The 19,281-nt window shown below is 42.9% G+C and overlaps 1 protein-coding gene across 3 annotated transcripts in view; it reads left to right on the top strand.

The window, feature by feature from the left end:
- Nucleotides 1-19,281, top strand: part of LOC310826785 (guanine nucleotide-binding protein G(q) subunit alpha) — a 94,882-nt gene that overhangs the window by 31,429 nt on the left and 44,172 nt on the right. For all 3 annotated transcript variants that reach the window (XM_083702118.1, XM_083702116.1, XM_083702117.1), the window contains exon 2: nucleotides 4,089-4,273. In XM_083702118.1, coding sequence (XP_083558244.1) covers nucleotides 4,127-4,273 — 147 coding nt within the window. In that variant the 5' untranslated portion in view covers nucleotides 4,089-4,126. The remainder of the gene's footprint in view (nucleotides 1-4,088; nucleotides 4,274-19,281) is intronic.

Here is a 19,281-nt window from a genome sequence, read left to right as displayed (position 1 = left end):
CACCCTCTGCCACCTGGGCAGGTGCGGCAAGACCCGCTGTATCCTCCTTCGCCTTGGGGAGATACGACGGGATTCTTTGTTGCTGTTGGGAGGCCAGCAAGGTCTTCCACCGCCGCAGATATATATCGTGATATATCGAGATATCGTGATCTTTAGCTGGTGTAATATCGTGATGTTGAAAACCAGATATCCCCCAGCTCTAGTCATCTGTATCATCCTGCAAATGTCAAATAGGATTGTATCACACATCAGGTGTAGAAGTATAATGATATGTTTGTCTCTATGCATCCAAATATTTTTTTAAACAATGATACATACATGGCATATTGGCATACTGACTAAGCCTAGCACGAGCAGATGTGTTCACAAATGCGAATTTCAAGCCATTTGAAACCTCAGAGCCATTTCTTAGAAAATATTTGTGTATTTAGGTAAATGCCAGAGTGCAAGATACATATATAATACATCAAATATTAGACAGACTTGTATTTAAACTTTGCATATTTACACTTCAAGTAGACATGAACAAGGAAGTACCAAAAAATCCATTCATGTGTATTTTATAAGGATTTCCACGTATGTCTGATGCACACACTGTATATTCTATATGCAGAATTCTAAACATATTGTAGAAAACTGCTCACTTCTTTAAATTCCTTCTTGAAGTTAGTTTAGAATCGCTGCTGCAATTGACCACAAGTTGTGATTCATGCTCTCTGTTTTTAAACCTATGCTTACTTATTATTTTTGATGCACCTGCTTCTATGTTTTATTAAGTATTGGAAAAATAGCCAAGTGAACTCTTAGGAAATCTGTTTCTTTTGAGGTTATAGCTCTTATAGGCCCCACTTTGCTCATAAATAGAGACACTTTCAGAAGAGACTGATCTCACAATAAAAATATATTGTACCGAAAGCTATTTAGAAATGAGTGCTGCCTCTTCTCTTCCCCTCCCCAAAGTGAAGCACAGATCTCCTTTTCTGTTTTTATTGCACGAATTGCAGGGACATTATAAATAGGAATTTAGTGTATACTTTTGGGTTATATCGGCTACAGTGGTACCTCTGGATGCGAACGGGATCCGTTCCGGAGCCCCGTTTGCATCCTGAAGCGAACGCAACCCGCGCCTGCGCATGTGCTGGTCGTGATTCACCGCTTCCGCACATGGGCGTGACATCATTTTGAGCATCTGTGCATGCGCGAGCAGCGAAACCTGGAAGTAACACGCTCCGTTACTTCCAAGACACCGCGGAGCACAACCCAAAAATGCTCAACCCGAAGCTACTTCAACCCGAGGTATGACTGTACATTTTTCAAAAATTGATATTTATTCCTCAAGTGGCTCGCTCATAGGTGTCTTAACAGGTAACAGATTTGGCTGTAATGTCTTGGTGAGTTACAGGACATATAACAGAGAGCCATATAACTCATTACAGTGGTACCTCGTGTTACATACTTAATCTGTTCCGGAGGTCCGTTCGTAACCGGAAACCGCTTGTAATATGAGGCGCGCTTTCTCTAATGGCGCCTCCGGCTGCTTCTGCGCCACGGGAGCACAACTTCCTCTCGCATCCCGGGGCAAAGTTCACAACAAGGGGCATCTACTTCCGGGTTAGTGGAGCGCATAACCCGAAGCATTTGTAAGGAGGGCGGTACGTAACACGAGGTTTCACTGTACATGTGCCTAGTAACACTCTTCAATTTTCTCCTCTGAAAGACCGCCCTTCTTCCCAGTTCTTCTGTACTGCTAATTATTTTAGAAACAGAAGAATTTCAGAGCTCTGCATAACAGAGTGTTAGGGGGAGGTTGCTGAATGTGAAGCTCATGACCTTTGTTTTAGGTCACTGATCATTCCTTCTAATTGCAAACTTGGGGTTTGGAAATCAAAAGGGTGCACCCCAAAATAAGAATATGCTTTCTATATACTTGGGTAAAACAGAAGCTAGTAAACATAAAGGAGCACCAAGAAAGAAGTCACAAAGATGCAGGTTACTGGTCTTTCCTCTTGCCCTACTGGTATTGGGGGGAGAGACACCCAGAAGTGACTCCAATGGATATTCAGAATATGATGCTATTAATTAAGAAAAGGAAAATTCTCTTTATAAAAGATGCTCTGCTTATATAACCTTAACAGGAAGTAGCCAGAGTGATTCCTTTGTGCAGCAAGGGGGTGGATATCAAAAGGAACAGTTAGGCAAAGGAAGGAAAGGGGCCTTCCTGTTGAGTCAATATTTGGAAGTTCATATTACCCCTGGAGAGGAAGATGCAGAAAGGATTGTCATCACCTTCTTCCAGGAACTGTCATCTCCAAAGGAGCAGGACTTATACCAGTAGATGGGGGGAAGATGATAAAATATTAATTCCAGAAATAAGTGCAGTTCAGAGGAGGGAACAGGATGCCACCACTTATTTGGAGTGAAGCCCATCAATTACTGTGGAGACCCGTGCAGCCGAGCTGCCATTTTCTGGTGTACATACCGTACAGCTTTTAGAGAGTCAGAGGAAGTATTTGAAGAGTTCCAAATTCAGTCACATTCAGGGGTTCCTGCCAATTTTTTAAAAATGCAATTCTTTTAAATCTGCCTTGCAAGTTTGTATGTACACATTTTTGTGCATGCTTTCTCCTCCCACCCCCCCCCTCGCATTTTGGCTATTATTCCATACATGGAAACTCAAATATATTATACTCCACTGTTCCTCAACCTTGGATCCCCAACAGTTATTGGACTACAATTCCCATCATCCCTGACCATTGGTGAAACAGGCTGGAAATGATGGGAGTTGTATTCCAACAGCATCTGGCAACCCAGGGTTCAGTTAACACGTATTCTTATAGTGCTAAGTGTCATGTTGTTAAAAACTATACAGGAGGTAAGATTTAACCAGTAACTTCCACATGAAATTTCCCATATGCTAAGCTCTGCACCAGAGGCCCTTCTTTGGCTTCCACTTCTATCTGAAATAGGCTGACGGCTACTGAGGAAAGAACCTTCTCAGTCTGTTCACTGGGCTGAGTGGTATAAATCTTAAGACTTATTTATTCAATAAGATATTCAATTTATTTTTTTAGCTGCTGATTTTTTTGTTTTTGTTTTTTGTGTTGGGATTGTATGATGTTCTGCTGTTTCTTTTTAAAGCAAATGTTTGATAATGATTTTTTAAAAAAATTGTTGCACTTCTTTGAAAACCCCAGGATGGTGTCAGGATCTGGAAGTTCAAGTGTCTCATCCTTCCTAATTCTTGAAGTTGTCCAGTATTTTATAAAATAGACACTTTGCATCTTTTCTCAGCTTTCGGGGGAGTACTGTGCCACATACAATGTGTGTGTTTGTGGTGGAGGAAATGCAAAGCTTCATAAGTGACCTTATTTTCTAAATAATTCAGGAATTTCAATTTAGCAAAACTTCAAAACCAATTTTGAGAAGTTTGAAAATTGCTAGGAGAGGATAATGAATAAAATATATATTTTTAATGATTTTGAATATGAAACTGGGTTTCATAAGTACTGTGTCATAATACTACCTAGCTGATGTAGCTAATTGCTTGAATATTGATGGATGGTAATGTTGCCCAATGGCAAGGAAATGTATTTGTAGAACTAGTTCTTACATTGTGTGTAAAAGTGTTTAATCATAAGTTTGTTGTGTCTATGCATTTTCAAGCAGTGATTGAGGAATAACAATAACAACAACAACAGTGTTAGAGTTGAATTAATACATGAACCCAAAACGGTTGCACAGTGGTACCTCGGGTTAAGAACTTAATTCGTTCCGGAGGTCCGTTCTTAACCTGAAACTGTTCTTAACCTGAAGCACCACTTTAGCTAATGGGGCCTCCTGCTGCCACTGCGCCGCCGGAGCACGATTTCTCTTCTCATCCTGAAGCAAAGTTCTTAACCCGAGGTACTATTTCTGGGTTAGCGGAGTCTGTAACCTGTAGCGTCTGTAACCTGAAGCATATGTAACCCAAGGTACTACTGTGATAGGGAATAAAGTTTGCTTTAACTGGACAAATGAAGTTGTGCGACTGCTGCATTTTCTTCAGATACTGTAGTCTAATGATGCATCTGTATTTGATTATTTTTCAGGTACAGGAGAAAGTGGCAAGAGCACATTTATCAAACAGATGAGAATCATCCATGGTTCTGGATACTCTGATGAGGACAAAAGGGGCTTCACAAAGCTTGTGTATCAGAATATATTCACAGCAATGCAGTCTATGATCAGAGCTATGGATACACTCAGAATCCCATACAGCTATGAACATAATAAGGTAAGCTGTCAGTTTAAATATGGATCAGAACTTTTTCCAGCTTTACTTCTGAAATCACATCAGATGGCTTTGACTTTGTGGATCTGCTTTAGCCATTTCTGGAGAGGGAAAAGAGTGCCATTTTTAAACACAGCACATCAGAAAACTAAGCACTGGTATTTCTCCACTTTGTCACAGAAGGTGGTAGAAAGGTATCTACAGCTGATATCCAGTATAGGTAGAGATGACTACTCTGGATGTGTTTTACCAGACCTGTTTCTCTCTGTAACAGGTGATAAACCTACTTAACATTACAAGAAGGAACTATGACAAGTATTCCTCTCTCCTAAGAGAAAACTAGCAAATTAGCGACTAGGGTTCTAGCCTAGTTCTCACTGATCTGCTTGTTGTTCTATGTGGAAGGAATATCCTTGCATGGAAGAATTTTCAGTGCTGTGAGCTCACTGTTACCTGAACTGGTATAGTCAAACACAGAAATGGCTCCTCAAAGTGCAGCCGTTCTTGATGTTGTGATGTAAGAACATGATGTTGCCTCTTCTGCCTTTCCTGAGCCATGGATGGATCCTGCTTTTGTGCAGAGCGTGCTCATTGATAACTTAACTTGGATTGATGTAAAGCTGGACATAAAAATTGATTGGAATAGATGCATGGAGGGGAAACTGACTTGATTGTATTTATGCACCTTGAAATTATGCAGCCTCTTTAACCTTGGGCTCCCAGATGTTGTTGGACTACAACTCCTGTCAGCTCCAGCTGTGCTAGGCTACACTTGGAAATGTGTTTTTGTATTATTTATAGTGCACTTGACTTGCAGACATGAACCTTCCCCTCTTGGTTCACAGCACAATATTTATACTTTAAAAAACTTCCACAGCATTTTTTTTTCTGAGAGAGGTAGTAGAATCCTAATGTCAAAAGGTACTGGAGCTTTGTGTGCATATAATAGATAGGAAATTAATTTCTCTCATCCATGTGGAAAGATCTGAATTTGCTAACCAGTTTTGTGCAAGAATTAATGTGACTGACATTAATATGATTGTATCACAACCCTTAGGACACGTTCAGGTATCTATAGAGTTTTTTATTACATCAAAATGAAATGTGGGAGAAAAATCCAATAAGAACATATGGTTTTTCTCCAATTATCAATTTATTGAAGTTAAATGGTTATCATTTAAATTCGGGTGTCTGTTAATATACGGTTCACAAGGATTATGTAAAACTTTAAAAATCAGTACATTTTGTGATTATAGTCAATACTGTTAAGAGCCCACTATATATATTTTTTGTGCACTTGTATTTTCAAATATTTCAGTTTATTTTGTACTAGAGGACATCTAGTAGGGGACGCGGGTGGTGCTGTGGTCTAAACCACTGAGCCTCTTGGGCTTGCCAATCAGAAGGTCGGCAGTTTGAATCCCTGCCATGGGGTGAGCTCCTGTTGCTCGGTCCCAGCTCCTGCCAACCTAGCAGTTTGAAAACATGCCAAAAAGTGCAAGTAGATAAATAGGTACCGTTCTGGCGGGAAGGCAAATGGTGTTTCCTTGTGCTGCTCTGATTTTGCCAGAAGCAGCTTAGTCATGCTGGCCACATGACCCGGAAAAACAGTCTGGGGACAAATGCCGGCTCCCTTGGCGTATAGAGCAAGATGAGCACTGCAACCCCAGAGTCGTCTGCAACTGGACTTAACTGTCGGGGGTTCTTTACCTTTTTAGAGGACATCTGGTTATTCAACACACCAGTCTTGGGGTAGGTAAGGGACAATTGAACTATTTTCATGGCTGTGTGATTTGAGCAAGTAAAAAATAATCAGAAAAAACCATAACGTTCTCCTGCTATCAAACTAAAAAAAATATATACTAGTGAGGTGATGCTTCTGGACAAAAGCAAGAACACAGCTGTGTGGGTGTGGTTATGAGACTTGGAATTACGATGCTCTGCCATCGTTGGCTTTAGTGGAACTATTGAGTCAGTGAACACATTTGCCATGTGGAACTCAGTTTAAATCCTTTGTCTTGGGTGCATATGGGGCTGTCTCAGACTTCCATGTTATGCTCATGTGGATGTCCAATTTGTATGAACCAGCTTCTCTAAAAAGTGTCACCACTCTTATGGAATTTGTGGGAAGTATGTGTACACTACTGATATGGAGGCATCAGTTCACACAAATGCTGCCTTGGTGCAGGCATGACCAGTCTGTCCAGCCTGCTCATAGACCCTGCTTCTGAGGTCACCTGAGGATGTGTGAACTAGACTTTCGATACCACCTTAAGTTCTGAATTCCGATACTCTTTGTCCGTAGAATGACAACCATGAAGAAAGCTGTTAGGGTCTCCTGTGATCACATTAATCAAAAACAGGACCTGAATTCACCAGGAAATGTGCTTTTGCTAAATATGTTCCAGGTGATATAAAAATGTAAATTTTACGCAAAAAGTTGGCTGAACATCCTACTCTGTTGGATAAGCAGAGGCAAAGTTATCTTAAAACCATTTCCTTTCTGCATCCATGTTTCTGAATCTCCTGGAAAATACAGGAAAGGCACTACCTAATCGCTTGAATCTCATATCAGGAAATTCTATCCATGCAGAGTTTCATTTTTGCTTTTAAAGCAGCAGGGTATTTTTAGTAAGCCACTTTGTTTTTCTCATCAGTTTCAAAAAATCTACGCTCCTTTTTAAAGATTCTGCCAGTGGCTTGGATTATTGAACATTTTCAATAAAACCAGGAATGTATTGGTGTCGTCTTAAATTAAATGTAAGCTTTAATTACTATAATAAATACACTCTTCCATTAATTGCAGCTTACAAGTAGAACTCCTAAGTATGTTGTTGCTGTGGCTACTTTATTTTAAAAGTAAAGTTTTCATGAGTCATATTTGCAGCAGAGTCCTATGTATGCTTCGTCTGCAGTAAATCATGCTGTGTTCCATGGGGTTTTCTCTCGAGTAAGTAGGTTTAGGATTGCAACCATAGCGTTGTATCCAACATTAGTCATTCTTAGAATACACCCATTGGATTAATCCAAAGCTTGTTTAAAGTGAAGTGTGAATCAAGCTTGTGTTTGTAGAGGAAGGAATAGGAAACCTGTGGTTCTCCAGATGTTGCTGTATTCCAGCTCCTTTCCACCATGCATCCAGTATCAGAAATTGTCAGGAATGAACCACAGGTCCATTATCCCTGATGAAGAAAGAGGTAGAATGTGACTAGTTAACTAAGGGGTGTCTAACCTTTGGCTCTTGAAATGTTGCTGGACTGCATCCCTGACTATTGTCCATGTTGGTTGGGACTGACAGAATGTAAAGTCCAACACCTGGAGCACCATGGATTAGCCTCCCCTGAGTTAACTGAACACTGCTATTGGTGTTGGTGTGATGCTGGGAGAGCTTAGTGATACATGCCTTTTAGTGGAAGGATGTGACTGTTCTGATCTGCTTCGTAATCCTCATTACCAGAGGCTAAACAGAGTCTGCTGTGATATTGAAAACGGTAAAGGGGAAAGATCTGTAGCATAGCTTAAATCTGGGTCTTAATGAAGCATACAGCTACTTTTGCTTTCTCACAGACAGCCACAGTCCCCAGTGTGTTGCCTCATAGTACTTGTTCGATGTACTCGTGTTATTTCTCGTGGGACTGGAAATGGCTTATTTTATGGACATCTTCATGATCTTGTGAGATGTTTGTTCATAAATGGATCAGGATGGAGCCAGAATTCTGCAAAGGCAGTAGTTTGGTTTCCATGTGTGAATCTATTCCTGATCATGGTGATGCATGATCACTGCACTTCACACAAAAATGGTGTATGTGCCCCTTACGTTATGCCAGTTGGAAGAAGTAGGATGGTTTTTAGCTAAATAGACCAATCAGTGCAATAACTGAAAGCACACCTTTAGGGGATCTTGCTCTCAGCATTGATTAGCTGATAAGTCCTGGGAGGGAGTCCCACTGAAGTTGTTGTCTGACACCAGTAATTAATAGGCAGCACTGCCTTTCTGGACAGGAAGAGCTTAGGATCCCTTCTGCCAGCGGGAGAGGGGACAATTGTTTTTGAACAAATTATATCACTAGCTCTTCCATTTTTAACAAAAGTATAGTTCAGATTTGGACTAAGCTCCTTGAAGATTATATACGGGGTATTTTCACTTTGCTGCTTTTCAAGTGGTGCATTAATTTTGCTGCACTCTCTGTTTCTGGTTTAAGTTAGGCATGTTCACTTGGAGAAATACGGTAGCAGAAATTATACAAGACTCCTTCAAGGTCCACTTGGAACAGGAGCCTGTGGAATACTAAATAAGCCTTTTAACAGCTTTTCACACCTGCAGGGCTCATTTTCTAATCTCTCAGTCTGCACCCTGGACAGCTCATAGCTATGCAGAAGCAAAGTTGGTTTCCAGACCACCTTGTGCAGTTACTTTAATAATAGGTCTTTTGACAAAGAAAACAAAATAGAAACACAATTTTTGTCCATACATCTTAAGGAAATATGTCTCGATAAGCTACCATTTAGGGAATGGAAGTATGTGCAAGCCAGAAGACTAGTAACTTGTAGAAGCAGTAGGAGTTTTGATGCCTAAAATATTCAGGGCTCTGTCCTCTGCCACACAGGTGCCTCCTCCTATCTAAACCTTTTATCAAGAAAACATGGGCTCTCTTTTCAGAAAATGTATGCAGCTATATCCCTATAAATCTAATCAATTTTCATGTATATAATTCAAACTTTGAACATGTTCTGTGATAGAGAAGCCATGAGTTAGTTACCTTGCATATAATTACTGTATTTAAATGTGTGCAGACGGGGGGGGGGGGGAATTCAAAAGATATTGAAGCAAAGCTAGTTTTATAGAGGATGCTTGCTTGGCCATCATCCCTCTCTAGTCTATGAGATTCTTCCCCATTTTGCTAGCCATTCTCAAAGAAATGATTCTCAGAAGTTTCAGCTAATCAATGAAATGTTCCTCTTTTTAATTACACAATTTTGTGCCCTTTAAAATTATTGGTTGCACTAAGGACACCCACTATATATTAAATAAAATAACTTCAAGGAAATCAGGATGGCGGTATGATTAAAGGCACTTCTAACAATGATGTGAATTAAGTATCCTATTAAATAAAGAAATCAGTTCTGTTTGTTCATGCAGTGAAAAGAAACTTCAAAGAATTGAAGATCACTGCCAGTAAAGGTCTATTGACAGCTGATTTTGACAAAATAGTTTCATGTGTACACACTCTCATACATGTGCTTTGGAATTAGTTTTGTCAAGGAAAAGCCTCCTGTTAGTTGGCAAATGAAATGGTTATTGAATGAGAAGCTCATTGGAAATTAAGGAGCTGACAGTTCCGCTTGTGTGATAACTGTTTCTGTCCTGTCCACAGTGTGGTTTAAATTATAATCAAATGCAACATTGCTGTCTCTTGAAGCAATATTGTTTCCCTCCATCCAGAGGCTTCTTAAATAAGTCATTTTAAGAAAGCAAAAAGCTTTGCCATATTTGTGTTTTCTTCTGTCCCTTCCCAGAAATAAATATATAGGATATGCATAGCCTAGTTTGCTCCTTGTATTGAGCCAAATTTAGACACACATCCTCTTGCAGTCTTCCTGTAGAGCTTCCTATTTTACTTGAACATTGATGATACTGTGTGATTCAGCAATGTGTGTGGTGGTTGCCCATTAGACAACAGATAAAGCTAAAACAACAGTGTTTATAAGGGTCCTTTACTGAAACCAATTTGTTTCATACTATTTAGACTAAATAACCCAGTATGTGTAAGCCATACATATCACAGGATATGTATGACTTTAATCAAGTTGTGTGTGTGGCTGTGTGTTGCGTGGGGGGCATTCCTGCCTCTTCGCAAACTGTAAAGGAACAGTTACAGATAGGTAGCCGTGTTGGTCTGCCATAGTCAAAACAAAAAAAATTCCTTCCAGTAGGACCTTAAAGACCAACTAAGTCAGTTCTTCGTATGAGCTTTCGTGTGCATGCACACTTCTTCAGATACCAGATGGACTTCCATTTCATGCAGCTCAATGTGGTGCCTTCCATAGTTCCAGTTACAGATAGGTAGCCGTGTTGGTCTGCCATAGTCAAAACAAAAAAAATTCCCTCCAGTAGCACCTTAAAGACCAACTAAGTCAGTTCTTGGTATGAGCTTTCGTGTGCATGCACACTTCTTCAGATACATCTGAAGAAGGTATCTGAAGAAGTGTGCATGCACACGAAAGCTCATACCAAGAACTGACTTAGTTGGTCTTTAAGGTGCTACTGGAAGGAATTTTTTTTGTTTTGTAAAGGAACAGTGTGTCTAGAATATACCTCAGTCAGTCATGCAACCTGCTATTTTGGAGGAACGTTGTTGGCTTTCAGCACTGCCTTCAAGAATAAAAGAGACCTTGCTTATCACTCTTGTTGAAATTCTGTGGATAATTTTGTCCCTCTGATTTGTGTACTGTTACAGTTGCATGAGGGGCCTGGTTGGCACTGTGGGTTAAACCACAGAGCCTAGGACTTGCTGATCAGAAGGTCGGCGGTTCGAATCCCTGCGATGGGGTGAGCTCCCGTTGCTCGGTCCCTGCTCCTGTCAACCTAGCAGTTCGAAAGCACGTCAAAGTGCAAGTAGATAAATAGGTACCACTCCAGCGGAAAGGTAGACAGCGTTTCCACGCGCTGCTCTGGTTTGCCAGAAGTGGCTTAGTCATGCTGGCCACATGACCCGGAAGCTGTATGCCGGCTCCCTCGGCCACTAAAGCGAGATGAGTGCTGCAACCCCAGAGTCGGTCACGATTGGACCTAATGGTCAGGGGTCCCTTTACCTTACAGTTCCTTGACCAGGTGCCTGCACTAGGGAGATGCCACTCCATGTTTGCTGGCTGGCCCCCATTTTATCATCTGTTCAGCCAGCTAGGGTTACCGGACGATGTGTGGTAAGAGGCTACTGGACTAGATAGTTGGTCTGATCCAGCAGAACTCTTCACATGTTCTTCTGCTTCATGTTTAGGGGAAAGATTGTAGTTCAGTGGTAGAACACATGCTTGGCATGCAGAAGGCCCCGGGTTCAATCTCCGGCCTCTCCAGGTAGGGCTGGAATAGACCACTGGAGCAACTGCTGGTCAGTGTAGACAGTACTGAGACAGATGGGCCATTGGGTCTTACTCAGTGCAAGGTAGCTTCCTCTGTCTGTTGTACCTCTTATTCATATTCAGCATAATACATAAATGGGATTTGTCAAATATTCTGTAAAGTATGAAGGTAAAAATTAAATGTAGGGAGAGTTCACGTGCTAAGAAAATACTAGGAGATCCGGATAATCCTGTGAGTACAGAATGAGGTATTCTTTCTGCAAGTGCATGTTCCTAATACCATGCTTACTTGGATAACTCAAATGCATTGAGGAGAGCCATCAAGGGGAATGTTGGCTAAAGGGGTACTTAATCTTTCTCCCGTGGCCACATGCTCTCCTCTCAGCCCCCCACTCCACCCAGCTGAGAAAAAATAAACTGTGGGGGCTTGTAAGTGTCATTTGCAGGGGAGAATCAGCAAGTGGTCACAAGATTTAGCGTAATTTGACCACATTGTCAGGAAAATATATGCTTGCCTATCCCATATTTCCTTCATTGTGTCTAGTTCTACTTGAGTCTGCTGCCTAGCAGTATTGTTGTAGGTCATGCTAATTCTAATACTAAACCTCCAGAATACTCATTTAGACATTTGTAGGTCAGGTGTAAAGAGGATATCAAATGGGATGGGGGAAATCTGCATATAGTAAAGTCATAAAATTCAATTTAAACAGTCTTATGCTGAAAACAGGCCATATCTAGTGAAGCTTCTTTGATCTTACTTGTACATACGAAATCTTTTTTTCTTCTTATTAAATTTGTCTAATAGGATGTAATTATTACTCAGCAAGATGCTGCAGTAAACTCTTTGCATTGGGAGTGTCTTCTTTCTTCATTTCCGATTAGTAGTCATTGCTAAGCCTTTGGAAATCAGGTAGATCACTCCTTCTCATCTTCATCTGTTCTGTCTCACTATTGATCTGCAACAATTTTGTTTGTTTGTCCAGGGAAGTAAAATGATTTCTTTTCCAAAAAAGAAATAGACGTGAAAATGCAAGTGTTGTAGCAAGCTGACAGTTTTTGAAACTGGATATGAAAGACAAATTTGTACCATCTAGGATCCTCAGGGTGCCTGACTTACAGCCACGGGGTTCTTTCCTTATGAAAGCAGACTCCCGGTCTCCAACAGTATGTATACAGTTGGGTCGTTTATAGGTACACAGGAGGCTGCCTTATACTAACCTAATTTGCAGTAAACTGAACTGAGCTTAAAACACAGTTAGTAGTAAGTGAAGAGAGACAGTAGCCAGGAGTCTTGAGTTCAAACCTTGGCTTGGCTCAGCACAATGCAGCAGTAATAAGGACTGGGGAAGAGTGAAGTGGCTGTGAATTCCTCTCTGGGAGCCCACACATTTGTGCGGCTTTGCAAATCCATAGCTTAGCTCACAGTGCGGTGTGTCCATCTACCTCAGGACTGTCTGCACTGACTGGCAGTGGCTCTCCAGGTTCATTTCCCAGTCCTACCTGGAGATGCTGGCGATTGGAGCTGGAACCTTCTGTTTGCAAAACATGTTCAATAAGCTTTGGCCCCTTCAGCCCAGAGAATGAAGATGAGGTAGGTATTGGCCATTTCCTACAGCTATATGTGATCTGTGATAGTACAAAACTACATGTTGCCTCTTCAGGTTACATGTTAAAATAGATCTTGCTGTAAACAAACAAATGAACCTAAATAACGGTAAAGGTAAAGGGACCCCTGACCATTAGGTCCAATCGTGACCGACTCTGGGGTTGCGGCGCTCATCTTGCTTTATTGGCCAAGGGAGCCGGCATACAGCTTCCAGGTCATGTGGCCAGCATGACTAAGCCACTTCTGGCGAAACCAGAGCAGCGCACAGAAACGCCGTTTACGTTCCTGCCAGAGCGGTACCTATTTATCTACTTGCACTTTGACATGCTTTCGAACTGCTAGGTGGGCAGGAGCAGGGACCGAGCAACGGGAGCTCACCCCGTCGCGGGGATTCGAACCGCCGACCTTCTGATTGGCAAGTCCTAGGCTCTGTGGTTTAACCCACAGCGCCACCCACGTCCCCTAAATAATGGTAGTAATTCACAAATAAGAATTCTAAATACCGTATTTTTTGCACCATAACACTCATTTTTATCCTCCTAGAAAGTAAGGGGAAATGTGTGTGCGTGTTATGGAGGGAATGCCTATGGGTGGCGGGGGGGGGGATCTGCTGCAGTCTTGAGCAGAGGATGCATGGTTCTCCTTCCTTCCCTCCTCCGTGGCTCGCTTTGAAACAGCAAAGCGGAGAAGAGCCGCTGAGTGGGGAGGAGAGAGGGACAGAGAGCCTGCTTCTTTAAAGGAGCAAAGCGGGAGAGGAGAGGAGCCGCTTACATGAGTGTAAGCAGCTCCTGTCCGGTTTGTTCCTTTAAAGCAAGCAGGCTCTCTGTCCTTCTCTCCTCCCCACTCAGCTTGCTACATAGCAGCAAAGTTTTTCAGCTCGCTAAGCCGGGGATGAGCAGGGAGGAGGGAGAAAGGCAGAGCCTGCTTGCTTTAAAAGAGCAAAGTGGGAGAGGAGAGGAGCCTTCTCCCCTTATACCCCTCTTCTGCATTATTAGCAGCATCCTTCTCCACCCACCCCACACGTGTTCCTTGTCCCTTGAGTGCTTTTCCTTCCCTCCCCACTTAAAACGTGGTTACAAAGCATGGATCCACATGGATCCTCAGGATTTTTGCATTGGGCTACACCAAACTCACTGTCATATCACATGTCTGTGGCCACAGTATGAACCACAAAAATCATACATCCACTGTTTCGTTTAGAATATTTTTTTTTCTTGTTTTCTTCCTCTAAAAACTATGTGCGTGTTATGGTTGGGTGCGTGTTATAGAGCGAAAAATACGGTAACTGTAGTAATTCACAAATAAGAATAACATTCTTGAGCAGAAAGGCTGAACAGTTCTTTTCTCCTAACCCACATTTTTCTATATTAACTTGAAGATGTAGTGAAAGATTCCTCAACTTTTTCTGGAAGATTAGCTTTAGGGAAATAATGCTATTTCACATTCTCTTTTCAGCAAATACACCTTTGAACAGTGCATGACCTAAGCATAACCTTTAGTTTCTTCACAACAATAGCCCCTGTGAAAACAGACAGAATCAACTCTTTTAGAGACAATAAGAGTTTGTGTGCTTGTCAAAAACTCCAGCTTTTCTGACAGGCTTGTACTAGCTTTTAGGTCAGATAGGACAGCCAAGTTAAGAGATCTCACAGGCCTTTCCTGTCAATATAATATGAATATATGGTAAAGGGATATAAATTTAGATCCACATGCAACAGGCATTTGCCAAGTTAAGCAAGAAATAACTTGAGAGTTTGGTAAGTAGCTCCTGTTCCGTGATACAGTAATTTATACCTCTATAAAATGAGAGACAGGTGGAAATACTTTATACCTATTATTCTTATCTGTATGTGATAACTATTGCATATGTCCAGCCAAAATAAAGCAGTTTAAAACAGTACCATTTTGTTGGCATCCATCTGTCTTGAAAGAGAATGGAGTGTGCCTCTGGGTTCAAAGTCAAATTGCTGGAGATTCACAGCGCCAACCTGTAGCTGTGGAGACTGGTAGCAAAGTGACCTCTCAGGGTCGCAATCCTGGGCATTGTGTATGGAGGTCCTGGGCTGCCCAGAAGACCCCCTCCCCTCTACCTTGTTGATGTAGTTCAAAGGAAACCAGAGCAATACATTTGGCACCAGCTTGGCTGCAGGAGTTGCCAGAAGGAGGTACACACGATGCCATCCAACCATCTTAGGGACTCTATTTTGGATTGTGCTGGGTTCTGAGCATTTGAGACCAATTGGCTACCCTCACCTGATTTAGCCAGCGGCTGCCAGCCAGTCAAAGCCATTTCCCAAAGTGTGGGCACTGTTGCATGATGACAGCTTCTAGGATCCACAGGTTAGGACTGAGTGCAGGGTGGGGACCAAAGTAGATTATCTACCCCAGAAGGAGCATGCTCTGTCCCCCACCAGAAATACTAACGTTCCCCTAACACCCCAAGCTCCCCATAAAGGTAAAGGTAAAGGGACCCCCCTGACCATTAGGTCCAGTCACAGATGACTCTGGGGTTGCGGCGCTCATCTCGCTTTATTGGCCAAGGGAGCCGGCGTATAGCTTCTAAGCCGCTTCTGGCGAACCAGAGCAGTGCACAGAAATGCCGTTTATCTTCCTGCCGGAGTGGTACCTATTTATCTACTTGCACTTTGATGTGCTTTCGAACTGCTAGGTTGGCAGGAGCTGGGACCGAGCAACGGGAGCTCACTCCGTCACGGGGATTTGAACTGCCGACCTTCTGATCGGCAAGTCCTAGGCTCTGTGGTTTAACCCACAGCGCCACCCGCGTCTCTTTTAAGCTCCCCATAGGTACCATTAATTTTAGTGATTTAACTATATGCTTTGGGATCATGCAGTAATGTCACTAGGAGGGAGGTTACAGCTTCACTGCTTTTCTTTAACTACACTAGAGCTGCAGTGACGGAAATAAGTGAGCTGGAATTTGCAAATGAGAATGATAGAAGTGCATTTTCACTTTTCTGCGCTTAGTTGCAGATGGGGCTGGGTGACATCTGGTTTTAGTGATATATCACCAGCTAAACACTGTGATATAACAATATGTCACGATATCTGAAATAAGGAAGGAACGATGCAGAAGCGAACAGGACAATGTCCTGTATGTGCTAGGAAGCATGTTTCTGTATGTGTGTCCCACCAAATAGCTGATTGCTGCTATTGCTGTTGTTTTGTTAGTGCTATTGCATGTGCAGCTCAATTGGGGTCAGTGTTTTTTCTTTCCTTTTCTCTACACCTCCCAACACCCTTGTTCTCTTTTTATGTAAGGTCTCCTAGAATCTAGATGAGCTCTATTCTTTATAAGGAAACAAAAAAGTAGTGTTTTAAAATGAAGTTATCCAACACAGCCTAGACTGCAGGAACTTAAAATAGGAACCCTCCCCCTTTCCTCACCTTCTTTGAATGTAGTGCAAGGAACAGCTGAAGAACTATCACACACAGTGGATTGAAATTATTAAAAATGCATGTATAAATTCCTCCAACATTGTGAAGAGCACACACCTAAAACCAGTTCCTGTTGACACACATGAAGAATGTTGTTCCTCCAGATTTGTAAGGTTGTCAACTTTGTTGTGTTATGTGACTTGGCTAAATTCAGACTGCAAGCCCTCCTTGTATGGTTGTACCAGGGCAGGGTCTGCAGAACTAGCACAGTCAGCTTCTCACAGAGGAATTAAGTAGCTCAATAATAAATTAAGATAGCTGTTTTTATCATTATCCCACACAACCAATTCACACTGAGCTATGAATTCTCCCCTCCCCTTCAATTTCTCTTTCAAAATACTAGGAGATGGACAGTGGGTTATATAGGTGTCCCTAATGTAGGGTTGCAATAAGTCCGTGCCCCCCCCCCCCGATACGTCCGAGACTGCAAGGGTGAAATCACCATCTAGGGGGAATTTTTAAAAATTGCCAAAATGTCTGTTTTTTTGGGTGGGGGAGGGACAAAGGGAGCATGCGTGCGCTGCCCAGAGTGCCAGATGTAGGAGGCTCAGAGAAAGAGAGAGCTGGCGGGCAAGTGAGGTGAGGAGAGAAGGAGGGTGGCTGGGCTGCTGCTGGTGATGTGAGGGGATTGTGTGGCAAAGGAGGAATCGGCATCACAAAGTCTATGCTCCGCTTTGTGATGCTGTACAGGGTTGCCAGGATGGCTGCGGAGGACGCAACAGGCATGCCCCCCCCCTGCCCTGTTGCTCCTCCTCACACTCTGCCAAAGCGGAAGAGAGGTACTTAAGGGGCTAGTCCATCAAAAGGGGGAGGGGAAGTAAAGTTTTGTTCGTTACCACATTATGTGTTTTTGTTTTTATACTGCAGGCCACCCTGTGATCCTCTTGGGAAAGCTGGTATAGAAATTCAAATAAATAAATAATAAATTGAAGTGAGGGGAAAGCAGGAATCCAGCTTTCCCTTCGAGATTTGGTCTGGATTCTTTCACTCCGAGCAGCTCCTTCCCTGAGGAGGCCTGGGGGACTTGGTGTCTTGGCACCAGGAGGCTTGGGCCGCGTGTGCAAGAAGCGAGCTGAGCCGGACCCTCGGCAGTGCCTCTTCCTCTCGCCTTGCCTCCCCCACTGGGGGGCAGGAGGCAGGCTGGCCAGCATGCGGTGGATCTGGGGGCTTAGGCCACTATGGTGGAGAGAGAACCCCCTGGGGGCATCTGTATGAGTTTGAGGGAGAGGCGAGGTGTGCTGTGCTTCCTTGGCTGGCTGTGGGCTTGCAGCTGCTTATAAATCTCAACTTAGCCTGGAGGAAGCACGGTGAGCAGGAAGGTTGGTCAGCCTTCTGTCATGGTGGCTTTAGTTGAGATTCCTGCACTGCAGGGGGTGCCAGGGTGGACTAGGTGACCCTGGGGATACCTTCCAGCTCGACAAGTCTATGATTATATGAAGCTGACCAGTGGTTCCTCCAGCTCAGTATTGTCTACACTAACATACAGCAGCTCTCCAGGGTCTCTTCCATCCCTGCCTGGATGTGCCATTGGGGATTGAACCCTGGAATCTTCCTGCATGCAAGGCAGATGCTCTCACCACTGAGCTGCAAGCACATGGCTCGCAGGTGTTAATTGCACCACTCCCCACACTTAAGGCCAACCAGGAGGGCAGGAAAGGTGTAGTCAGAATGTTAATCTGATTTTTGTTTTGCACACAAACACACACAGAACTTGGAAGGAACTGAATGCAAGCATTTGGTTGGTTGCTGTGTGTCTAGCACTTTATGCAGAAATTAAGAATGGAATTTTAGGACGTTTCATATACCACCCTCATTTTCCAGTCCTAGTAGCTTTACGTTTCAAATGGCTTCAGGAAGAATTAACTTGAAACTTTCAGTTACTGAAAGAGCGCTTTCACTGTTTGCTATATGCAAAGTGTTACTCCCTGCCGCAAATGTGGTACACTTCACAAAGTTGAGTGTCATCCCTGCAAAGGGGGCACATGTTATTTATTATGGTGTGCTGTAGTGGCTAAAATTTGTGTATCGAAGTTTGTAATGTTTGATGTTTTATCGTGTTTCTAATATTCTGTTGGGAGCCGCGCAGAGTGGCTGGGGAAACCCAGCCAGATGAGTGGGGTATAAATAATAAAATTTATTATTATTGTCCTGGGATCTGGAAGAAATCCTCACTCAGCCATGAAGCTAATCGATAGACTTTCATACCACTTTGTGAGGCTGGTCCGCTTTGTCTTGCCCCAGGATGGTTGTGAGGTAGGTATATATATCTAAAATTGGTGACACTCAGACCCATTAATTCTGCAGAAGAAAAAGAAGCTTTGAGACTCCGTAGGGTAGTGATATCAAATCCAAACTCCTCTTCTTATAATGCCAAACGCTATCCTACGTTCTCATGGCAAGATATAAACTCATTCCTTATTGGCTCCATTTCACCAAAATCAGTACACATGTACTGCCATTGGCAGACTGGGAGTTCAAATCAGATGGTGTAGCATTTAGACCCGTTGCTCGGTCCCTGCTCCTGCCAACCTAGCAGTTCAAAAGCACGTCAAAGTGCAAGTAGATAAATACTGTATTTTTCGCCCTATAGGACGCACCATCCTATAAGGCGCACCTAGTTTTTTGGGTGCACACCGACCCCTCTCGCTCTCCAGGCTTCAGCGAAAGCCTGCATTCGCCCCATAGGATGCACACACACACACACCCCTTCATTTTTGGAGGGGAAAAAGTGCGTCCTATAGTGCGAAAAATACGGTAGGTACCGCTCCAGCGGGAAGGTAAACGGCGTTTCCGTGCGCTGCTCTGGTTCTCCAGAAGCGGCTTAGTCATGCTGGCCACATGACCCGGAAGCTGTATGCCAGCTCCCTCA

This window comes from Podarcis gaigeae, assembly GCF_964106915.1.
Source record: "Podarcis gaigeae genome assembly, chromosome: 11".
Taxonomy (NCBI): domain Eukaryota; kingdom Metazoa; phylum Chordata; class Lepidosauria; order Squamata; family Lacertidae; genus Podarcis; species Podarcis gaigeae.
Note: the sequence above shows the minus strand (reverse complement) of the source record. Positions and strands in the feature narration are given on the sequence as shown.